The sequence below is a fragment of the Haliotis rufescens genome, unplaced genomic scaffold (genome assembly GCF_023055435.1).
Source record: "Haliotis rufescens isolate VD_foot unplaced genomic scaffold, xgHalRufe1.0.p SCAF_15, whole genome shotgun sequence".
Classification (NCBI taxonomy): domain Eukaryota; kingdom Metazoa; phylum Mollusca; class Gastropoda; order Lepetellida; family Haliotidae; genus Haliotis; species Haliotis rufescens.
In genome coordinates this window covers 21,681,224-21,692,939 of record NW_025963835.1, presented here as the reverse complement: position 1 = coordinate 21,692,939, position 11,716 = coordinate 21,681,224, and the positions used below count along the sequence as shown (strand labels likewise).

The 11,716-nt window shown below is 42.7% G+C and overlaps 1 protein-coding gene across 1 annotated transcript; it reads left to right on the top strand.

The window, feature by feature from the left end:
• The first annotated feature begins 757 nt into the window (after positions 1 to 757).
• Positions 758 to 8,136, top strand: LOC124135248 (sedoheptulokinase-like). Its single transcript, XM_048395850.1, has 5 exons — positions 758 to 1,085; positions 2,724 to 3,021; positions 6,147 to 6,322; positions 7,023 to 7,229; positions 7,748 to 8,136. The coding sequence occupies exons 1-5, from the start codon at positions 758 to 760 to the stop codon at positions 8,134 to 8,136; spliced, it is 1,398 nt and encodes a 465-aa protein (XP_048251807.1).
• The last annotated feature ends 3,580 nt before the right edge of the window (positions 8,137 to 11,716 follow it).

Below are 11,716 nucleotides of genomic sequence, written 5' to 3'. Positions count from 1 at the left end.
TACCCGTGCTCGTGGATTTCACCGAAGTGGTAAACGTCTGAGACCTGCATCACCTCGGCCTTTCCTCCCACATTAAGCTGACACGCCGCGATATAACTGGAATACTGTTAAAAGCGGCGTTAATCCCAACTCACTTACTCACTCACACAGACAGCGACACAGACTGGTTCTGTCGACTGACATCCCGACTGGAGCACACATGTACACACGATTATAATCCTTTCGTAATATTCATACTGAAAGGTATGACACAAATACTACATGACTGGCATGCAAGTTTTAAACAGTGTTGACACCACAATTTTCCAGCAGCGAGCGACAACAGATGTGCGTTATGGACTTCTAATATTGCAAGACAGCGTTCTGGATACAAAAACTGCAGACACATTTCAAAGGTTGATGTTCACAGTGAGGTGGTCAGTTACATGTCATCTTGAACACGACTGCATCTGAAGAGATCTTGTGATGAGATGATATAGTATAATCTAGACTGGCTTAAAGGACTGAGCTTGCGGCTACACGACCACTGTGTACACGAGTGCAATATCTGGTGGTTCAGAGACTTCATTATTCATCATTGCTGCTGTTCAATATATGTTTATTTACACGAATTATATACTGACTATAGGAGCACGTGTTGTAGAGGATCAAGAAAACAACAACTGAGTGTCAAAACTGCATCGGAAAGGCAGACATTTTTGGAGACCATTTATCATACCGGATTAATCACAAGCGCAAGGGTTTTCCGTTTTCTGCAATGTCTCCAGAAAGACGCCTAGCTCTGGGAATCGACCTGGGAACATCATGTATCAAGCTGAGTTTGATAGACATCCAGACAGAGGAACAGGTGTTTGCAGTGTCCCGCCCCTCCAGGTCGCAGGTAGAGAGTGATATAGGTTCTCTCGGGTCTGAACAATCCCCGGGAACCATTCTCAGCACCCTGGAGGAGTGTCTGCAGCAGATGACCACTACCCAGCAGAAGAGGGTTGCGGGGATCGCCGTGACGGGTCAGGGAACCGGACTGATCATGTGGGCCGGGGGACGCGGATGTAACATCCACCCGGACACAGGGCATCTGGTTGCAGGTGAAGTATCTCTGGGCTTGTCTTGATAGTTCTTGGATTTTTGTGTTAAAAAAGATATTTTTTTCGGCCACATCTTGAAAACAACCATTGCTTTTTCTCTTAGCAAATTAATATGTGCGGATTCTTACAAAAGCTTGAACCGAAAAAATTCACAGTCAATCCTGACATGAAATAGACACTGATTAATAAAGGAACCATGCCTTTTCCTTTCGGCACACTTACATCACAATTTATTAACGAATATGAATGTTGTTCATTGACAATTCGCTGATATTCTTCTGCGATCATACCAGTCGTCTAAGGCGCCGCGACTTGCTGTGCAGAGTTGCGTCCCTTGGCCACGCCAGAAACCTATGATTGTGGGTTCGAATCCCGGTTTGCCCCGATTATGTTTCTAGGTTTGTCAGCACCATACCCGTGCTCGTGGGTTTCACCGAAGTGGTAAACGTCTAAGACCTGCATCACTTCGGGCTTTCCTCCCACATTAAGCTGACACGCCGCGATATAACTGGAATACTGTTAAAAGCGGCTATAAACCCAACTCACTCACTCACTCACTTGTTACAAGGTGATTTCCAAAATGAATCGCAGCGGTTAACCCAGCAATCGGTACGCACATAATTATCAGTGAATGACCACACTTAATAACTATATTATATTTAAACACACTACTTTAAGGTAAGAATCAAATGGTATCCCAAATAAATGGCAGCAATAAGTAACAATCCCTAGAATTAATGTTGGTTTGCTAACGAATGTTTGTCACTGCCCAATGTCTTGAAACACCCTTGTCTCAGTTCTTGAAATCAGAATAGTGTGGGAAGCTTGCAGGAATTTGGTGTTTCCAAATAGGTATCCGCACTTCGCATGCACAGTTGAAAAGAGTCCCGAATCATCCTAATGTTGTTTTTATATAAGTACCTTCAGCCTCCTAGAAACTTCCCATCGAGAAACGTATCGGATGATCAAGACTTTATTTACATTTTTATGTTTTGACACAATTATAATTTCCTTTTTTTATTTTTTTAACCTTTGTAAAATTAAAGGCAAGTTCATTCTTTAAGAAAGATAAAGTATAAAATATTTGCAAATTTCGAATGACATCTTTAAAATGTCTTTAAGAAATAATCTCGTGTACCGTGAAAGACGATTAATCCGGGCGGTAGCGTTCCCATTGAAATCGTCAAGATAAACGAAATTTCTGATCAACGAATCATTAGTAAATCGTAATGTATCCTTAGCTATATTGATGTTCCAAAACGTATTACCAAGGGTATGTTTTTGTCAAGATTAACCATGTCGGGAGTAAAGAGATTTCACTTATAAGGATCTAGTTTGAGAAATATTTGTTTTGTTTTGTTTGTTTGTTTGTTTGTTGTTTAACGCCACACTCAGCAATATTCCAGCTATATGACGGCGGTCTGTTAATAATCGAGTCTGGACCAGACAATCAAGTGATTGATATCATGAGCATCCATCTACGCAATTGGGATCGATGACATGCATCAACCAAGTCAGCGAGCCTGATAAATAATATAGTAATGAAAACATTTGAATGTAGAACCACATTGCTTTTAATTTAACCGTCGACGAACCTATGGACTAAATCAGTCTTCATCCAATGGTTGTTTGATCCAGGCAGTTGCAGCAACCTGTACACGTGGATGGATAGACGCTGCACCCCTGAGTTCGTGTCGTCCCTGCCCCCACCAGACTCAAATATACCAATCAAAGCAGGTATGGGCTGGGTCACACTGCAGTGGCTACAAAAACATCGTCCTGGACTGATAGAGGAGAAAGGTTACGACTGCGCGGGGACGATCATCGAATACCTAATTGCAGGCTTGTGTGAGCGAGGGACAGCTACTACATCTGAGCTGCTAGCATACAGCTTTGGGTACTTCGACGCCAAGTCTGCGTCCTGGAATTCAGATATGTGAGTTGGAAATAGACATTTTTACATATACTCACCAACAAAAGAAACGCGAATACCATACATGTTGGCTAATTTATGAAGACTTACTCATTTTCATATTTATTCGTTTGTTGCACAAACGAACATACTGGTATGTGTACGCCGATGCTCATGAACGCATCACGTGTGATGTCATAGATCCATGACTCGAGATGCACCATTAATAAATTTGCCTCGTGCATGTTTAGCGTGTAAAGTTTGGAAATGATGTGCGGCAATGACGTGATAGGCATGAAGTCACTCTGTGTTTACATTTGGCTGATTGTTAGTATTGTCACACTGGAAACATCTCTTAACGTACATACTTCTCTATATGTATTTTTTATTGTTCGCGTTTCTTTTGGCGGTTAGTATACATCACGCAATTTGCCGGTTGGTGGAAAGTCAAACTTTAACTTACATACTTTAATAGTTGTTTTTTCTGGCCTTTCTAACGCCATGCTGAAGTCACGTGACCATGCTTGGGAAAGACCAAAGTGTTTGGGCAGAATCCAGGACTGTTTTTTTTAAACTTGCGAAATGTTTTTCTGAAGTTTAAAGCTCAAAACATAAATGTAAAACCGTGAAACCTGTAACAGGCTATGATATGAGTGTTTGTTTTCTGTGCAACTTTGCATTATAAATTAACAATTCTAAATAAATTATACGAAATAAATTATAAATAAATGACAATTGAGGTAAATTTAAAGTATATCCATTGTTCAACAGAGAATAAAGAATCTAATATTGCTGTACATAATAATATTCTTGCGAGTATTAAAATCTAGTGGTGAATAGATTGGACACAAGTGAAGGGAAAGTAACGCTACTTGTCGTCTTGAAACTTGTTTAGGTCGCACAGCTGACATAATTTCTTCTCTTTGAACACCTGAACAAATGTAATAAACAGATTCTGAGACGAACATCGCAATCCTGATATTGCAATCTAATTTTTATTGACATAAATATACATCATAAATAATATTCTTTATATAGAGTTTCGACTGTTTTGTAATAGATGCATTTGTTGGATAAACATTCAGATTGATATCCGGGTCACGTGTAGCCCAGTCATCCGAGGCGCCGCGATTGACTGCGCCGAGTTGCGTCCCTTGGGCACGCCAGAAAGCTATGATTGTGGGTTCGAATCCCGGTTCGCCCCGATTATGTTTCTAGGTTTGTCAGCACCGTGCTCGTGGGTTTCACCGAAGTGGTTAACGTCTGAGATGTGCATCACTTCGGGCTTTCCTACCACATTAAACTGACACGCCGTGATATAACTGGAATACTGTTAAAAGCGGCGTTAAACGCAACTCACTCACTCACTCACCAATATTGATATCCCTCTTGCATATATACATCTATGTGCACAGATCAAATATTGGTTGGATGGTTGGTTTGTTGTTTAACGCCACACTCAGCAATATTCCAGCTATATGACGGCGGTCTGGAAATAATTGAGTCTGGACCAGACAATCCAGTGATTGATATCATGAACATCGATCCACACAACTGCATCAACCAAGTCAGCGAGCCTGACCACCCGATCCCGTTAGTCGCCTCTTACGACTTACGACAAGCATTGTCGCCTTTTACGGCAAGCATGGGTCGCTGAAGACCTATCTACACCGGAATCTTCACAGATCACAGATCACAGATCAAATAACTAAAGTGAGTTTCAAGATGTTGTCACAACAAACATAACGATAACCAACACTTAACAATATTTACTTACAATATGTTACGCAATTTGTTTTACCGTTATTATCCTTAAGGTTACAGTATTTTTGTAGTCCATGTGATGATATAACGGAGGATGTAGTAGTGTCGCACTACAAGGTAGAAACACCTCTGACATGACGTGACTTGACGTGAGGTGAGGTGAGGTTAAATTGGGTTTAACGTCGCGTCCAAGATTATTGCACTTATATAGCGACGTGCATGCACGTGTATGTGTGTGTGTGGCTGCTTGTACTAGTCCGGACTGATGCCGATTTATAGTGCTAGCTCACTGAGATACCATGCCGCAGTTTAACATGGATACCCCACTCAGACTCCGAGCCGACCAGTCCTTGTTTTAGCCCTTTAATGCCGAGCGCCAGACAGGGTAACAACAAGTACCATCTTTTAACGTCTTTTGGTATGACGCGGCCGGGGATCGAACCCCGGACCTTCCGCTCTCCGGGCGGACGCTCTACCACTAGACCACGGAGGCGGTCCGTGACTTGACGTGATGCCATATGATCATTGTATTGACTATGACACTTGTGTCTTGTGCAATGTACAAATGCCACGCCAGTTAGGATTCAAGGTCAGGATTGTACCCCTGTATCAAGCTTGTCACAAGAGACGACTGTCACAGCATCCAGGCTCTGTACCCGGGTTGTTTGCGTGTCATCGAACCGCGGCGTGTGTTGACAGTAACATGACACTACAGTCAACCATTGGAATCTTCCCAAGGCAAGAGAGTTAACTGACTTTAAAAGTCCAGTTTCCCCCCCCCCCCCCCCCCCCCCCCGTGCTGAACTAGACTGGAATTCCTGCGCTCGAACGTAGCGCCACCAGTGGCTATTACGTGTTATGTCCCTTTTAAGCCTCTACTACAGACCAATCAGATTTCACCTCTCGTATCACTTGCATTTGTTTCAAACGAAATGGCGGCGCTCAGTCAAGACGATCTGATCGACAATCAAGATATATCTTTGGATAAACGGGTCTTTCATCGCGAAGTACATCAAATCCCGCGAGCACCTTGATTAAAAGCATGAACAGATTTGGAAAATATCTGTTGACGAGTTGGCGGTGCACATGCTTTGCAAATCCTGCAATCGACCGAAATCTGCAAGATAGTTTCCGAACCGGTTTTCGATTTCGTTGCTCGATTTTGATTGGACAATTCATAGACTCGTTAGTCCAGCCAAAATGTAACTCCATAATAACATCCAAGTTCGGCAAGAGTGACCATTGTTTGTGGTCAAGACTTATTTATATATATAGACGTTAGGTAGCTGGAACACTGTTGGTAGCGAAGCAAAATCACTTTGGAAGAATGCACGTAATTTTGCTGACTTGCATTGACATTAACTCACATTCATCCACTGTTTCAGATTAGAGGAAGCAGGGTTCCCGGTTCACATGCTGCCGTCTCTTGTTCCGAGCGGTACTGTTGTGGGGCACCTGCCTCGCCCCTGGGGCCACATACAGGACGGGGTGCCAGTGTATGTGGGTGCGATGGACACCCAGTGTGCAGTCCACTCTGTCAGACCTGGGGTGCACGATGCAGGTTTGTTTGTTTGTTTGTTTGTTTGTTTGTTGTTTAACGCAGCACTCAACAATATTCAAGCTATATGACGGCGGTCTGTAAATAATCGAGTCTGGATCAAACAATCCAGTGATTGACATCATCAGCATCGATCCACACAATTGGGATCGATGACATGCATCAACAAGTCAGCGAGCATGACCACCCCATCCCGTTAGTCGCCTCTTACAACAAGCACAGTCGCCTTTTACGGGAAGCCTGGGCTGCTTAAGACCTGTTCTACCCCGGATCTTTACGGGCATCAGAGTAAATGACTTTGTGTTGAGTAGACAATCCAACAGAACTCCACTGAAACGTGGTCTTATAATTATGAGGTCGTAATTAACTGCTTCGCTATACAGACGGTGTATCGTGGAATGGTCCGTTGGTGTTTAACGCTGCACTCCATAATATTCCAGCTGTGTGACGGCGGCTCTATATAATCGAGTTTTGACCAGATGATTCAGTGATTGAAATTATAAGCAAAGATGCACGCCGTCGGAGTACGATGACACGCAATTAGCCCAGTCAACTAGACTGACCAATCGCTTTGGTCGCCTCTTACGACTAACATAGTTTCCCGTGGACCTATTCTAACCTGAAATCACCGCGGACAGGAATCCTCCTAAATGGGAATAAATCGCATTGTGTATCCACTTGCATGAGTCAATTCATTTTCTAGTGTTCTATATTGGAACGTCGACACAACTTGGTTACGTCATAACTGACGCCAGCTTCGACCCTAACAAGCGTCCTCCAGATACGCCCGCAAACCTGGAGTATCAGCCCTTCTTCCACGGAGGTCATTATGCATCCTGCAGTGGGTTGGACGGTGGGAATGTACTGGAGGCCTTTGTCAAGATGCTGTACAGCTGGTTGCAGGATTTGGGTACGTTGTTTATATCATCTGGATAGATTGAGTAGAATATCATTAAGTGCGTTCATGTACGGACATCTGAGTTGATTCTATCCCGCGGTTTGGACTTTGTCGATCGGAAACAAATGCCCCAGAAGGTTCTGTAAAGGAAAAGATATATACTTCAGATGGTTGAAAAATAATTGTCTGCCACAAAAATAACATCGTTGCAATGTGTTTTTCTTTAATAAATGCTCATGCTCACAGTTGTAATTTAAAGAAAAGATTTTGCACCTTAAGCTGAAAAAATATGCAGACAAAATCTCAGTACTCCTCAATAATCCCCCCCTCCCCTCACCAACACCACACACACCAAATATCAAAAATGGTCGGTTCCTCATCGCGCTGCGTTGCACATAACACTATGTAGAAATATTCAGGATGTGTTATGTAACATTGTATATATAATGTTCATTTTCATAAGTAAGCCTATATTTGATAAACATGTCACGATGTTTGCAGTGTTTGTTTGCAAACACTTTTGTTTTTAGGTGTGGTCGTGGATGAAGAAACTATATGGAGAAAACTGCCTTCACTCGCCCTGGATGCAACAAACAGCGATCTTAATATAGACCCCAAATTATTTGGAACATTTTTCCAACCTTCACCTTCCTGCAGCGTAAGGGGGATAACTCCCGAAAACATGACTTTAGGGCAGGTTTTCCAATCACTCTGCTTTGGTGTTGTCGATGAAATCAGCAATCATATGAATGCTGAATACCTTAAGGGGCGAGGAATCTCAACGATACACGCTGTTGGCCACGTGACAGCAGCTATACCATCGATCAGTCAACGCCTTCGCGAGTTGTACGACGTCACCGTTGTCGTTCACGGCGAAGAATGTAGTTCTGCCTTGGGTGCAGCCCTTGTGGTGAAGTAATTAGTCTGAGCTCGATGTCAAAAACTAGCCTACCCCATAAGATGACTTCAGAAATAATATGTTTGTGTATTTGTAAAATGTGCACACCTAAAACCAAATCGCTGAAATATTTCCTCTTGAAAAATAAAGAAACGCAATACGAATATTTTTGGCCATAAAAGCAAAATTAAAGGACCAAGCGGAACAAAATGAAGAGGTTTAATGTGTTATAGTGCCAGTCCCACCCTCGACCTCGATTTCTGACTATCGATACTCGACTTGTTTTGTTGACCTAGGCGCCCTGTGCGAGGCAGATCATTATTTTTTGTGTCTGCGGAAACCTGTTCCAAAGTCTGCAAGTCACAGAATGAGACCCAAGGAACATGTTGTCTACCTCTCGCTGAGTTTTACCAGTTGGAATTATGCCAGTGGATCTTAGAGGTTCATCACGTTGTACACGGCGCCTTCCCAATCTGATCATAAAGCTGCATAAGTGAGTGAGTCGCATCGGCATTATTCCAGCCATATAGCGACGAGACCAAGTTAATATATTTACAATTTAGTTACTTATACAAAATTATATTTAAAAACAAGTTATGAAACATATTTTACCATACTTATTTAAAAACAATTGATGTAACATATTTTAGCATAACAATAGCATTAATACAGTTAAAAACACGGGCTATAGGCCACCAGTAACCAAAGCTAGGCCACCTCGCTGGGGATCATGGGGTCTTACAGTATCTATACTTCCTGCATGATACCCCAGCAGGATTTACGTCATCACTTTAGCCACTGGTGGTTGTGCTCAATACTAGCCAATGTAAACACTGGTTAAAAACACCTGTTGATGATAGTATCACGCCAAATTTACAAACAAGCATTTAATTATTCACTTACATATTTAAAATTTATAATACAGACCAATTTCTTTCAACTCATTCAAGATGAGATGCCCGCCTGACACGGAAAAAGAGATCTTTCAGATTAAAGCTTTGATGATGTGAATCCCTTGCGATTGCAAGGTCCACGCAGTCAAGCAATACATACTTGACGGCGAACCTTTCATTACAAGGGATACACTTTGGAGGTTGGTCCTCATCTCTCTTAAGCAGATGTTCGTGGGTAAACCGACTGTGGCCAATACATCGTCTTAAACGACCTCGTCATGTCTTGACTGACAACCCAAGTAGGTATGACCGAATGTTGGTTTTAATTCGTGAAGTTTATTGCTTCTTACTGGGGTCCCACCTCTTTTGCATGAGTGAGTGAGTTAAAATTTAACGTCGCATCGGCATTATCTCAGCCATATAGCGACGAGACCAAGTTAATATATTTACAATTTTGTCATTAATGCAAAGTTTTGTTTAAAAACAAGTTGTAAAACATATTTGACCATACTTTATTTAGAAACAATTCATGAAACATATTTGAGCATAACAATATCATGTATACAGTTTTAAAACACGGGCTAAAGGCCACCAGTAACCAAAGCTAGGCCACCTCACTGGGGATCATGGGGACTTACAGTACCTCTGCATGAGATCCCGCGTACAACTCTTGATGGTTTGTTTGAAATCACTGTACGGGATCAGTAGTGGGGATGAAAAGCTGCACAAAAGCAAAGGTAGAGAGCTCACATGATACTGTGGACAACCAGAATCAACAATACCAGTTGCTCAGAAAGATTTGACGACCGCTCACTGAAGTGTTGGTTGGTTGGTTGGTTGTTTAACGCCGCACTAAGCAATATTCCAGCTATATGACGGCGGTCTGTAAATAAGTGATTAATATCATGAGCATCGATCCACTCAATTGGGATCGATGACATGCATCAAACCAAGTCAGCGAGCCTGACCCGCCGATCCTGTTAGTCGCCTTTTACGACAAGCATAGTCACCTTTTACGGCAAGCATGGGTTGCTGACGACCTATTCTACCCCGGAATCTTCACGGGTCGCTCATTGAAGTGTCAAAATCTAATCGTTCTATCTGTGGCTGTCATTTTTCAAAGCTGTCTCCGCACGAACGATCATAACATTCATGTCTCATGATCCCTTCTGATTTCGGCGTCTATATGACGGCGATCTGGACATAATGGAAGACACAGTTTGCAAAGTCTGACTTAGACAGAAAACCTAAAGACTTGATTGTTTTGGGAGGTAGGATTGGGTATTGCATATGGAGATTAAGTGAGTCGTATTGTTTCATCTTTTGAGCATACATGTCGCACGACTGCGGAGACCACCTGGGATATTTATTTTGTGTGTTTTGTGGGAAAGTGTAAACCAGAAAATATATATAAATAACGTCACTTTATTCCATAAATGAAACTCTATATTAACTAGACAGATGCGTGTTTGTATCAGAACATGTGATACCGAAAGAGACACGTGAAGATCCGGGGTAGAACAGGTCTCCAGCAACCCATGCTTGCCGTAATAGAGAACCATGCGACTAACGGGTGGTAAGTAGTATACAATTTTCGAGAACCATGCATTTCATGTCGCTGGCTACACGGATCATCCTCTCTTGTCACTACTCCGGCATGGACACATTTCTTGGTCTCGCAACTCAAAGCGAAAATGTCGCTCTCAGCTGCCTTTTTTCTCCACCCATGTCGAGCTTTTCATAATGTCAATGCCTCGATAATCTTCTTTCTGATCAATAGATTTCAACAATGTGATACCCACAGCCTCTTTCGACACGGCCTAACCCGATTCCTTAGCCATATCAGACCGCCTCCGTGGTCTTGTGGTAGAGCGTCCGCCCGGAGAGCGGAAGGTCCGGGGTTCGATCCCGGGCCGCGTCATACAAAAAGACGTTAAAAGATTGTACTTGTTGTTACCCTGTCTGGCGCTCGGCATTAAGGGGCTAAAACAAGGACTGGTCGGCTCGGAGTCAGTATACTGTGTCTGAGTGGGGTATTCATGTTAAACTGCGGCATGGTATCTCAGTGAGCTAGCACTATAAATCGGCATCAGTCCGGACTAGTACAAGCAGCCACACACACACATACACGTGCATGCACGTCGCTATATAAGTGCAATAATCTTGGACGCGACGTTAAACCCAATTTCACCTCACCTCACCTCACCTTAGCCATATCACTAACAATGTCATAATGACGATCATAAAGCGAACTGACGCCCATGTTAGCAAGTGTACAAAACCTTTCATATTGTACAAAACGAAGTCCAGACATCAACAAGCAATGAACATTACGAGTATTCGCTTGAAACATCCCCCTTCAATGTGACGAGACGTGTTCCTTTTAACACAATGCTGACCACTACTGAAGTAAACTTTCCGACATGTCCAAATCTGCTCATTTCATGCAGTTTTAAGGCGTGCGTACAATTCTCTTCAGTTGCATGATAATGACCCCGATCAGTTCAATTCTGTAGCGCTGACTGAGTAACAACGAAGAGTTCTTCGGAGGTGTCTTCACGCGAAGATATTTGATAAGAAGGTGGTATCAACAATTCACGTTCAGAAGGTTCGGTCTGTTCAAAAGCACCCCGGAGCTCCATGTTGATTCAAACAAGAGTCATCAGAAATATGACATATCCCCCCGGCAGCTGTTTGTTAAGTAACCA

Bases quoted from the DNA above. Each gene is read 5' to 3' on its own strand.
- LOC124135248 (XM_048395850.1), top strand. From the start codon at position 758: ATGTCTCCAGAAAGACGCCTAGCTCTGGGAATCGACCTGGGAACATCA. The intron at 3,022-6,146 runs GTGAGTTGGAAA...CCACTGTTTCAG, and splicing joins GCGTCCTGGAATTCAGATAT to ATTAGAGGAAGCAGGGTTCC. The intron at 6,323-7,022 runs GTTTGTTTGTTT...TTCATTTTCTAG, and splicing joins ACCTGGGGTGCACGATGCAG to TGTTCTATATTGGAACGTCG.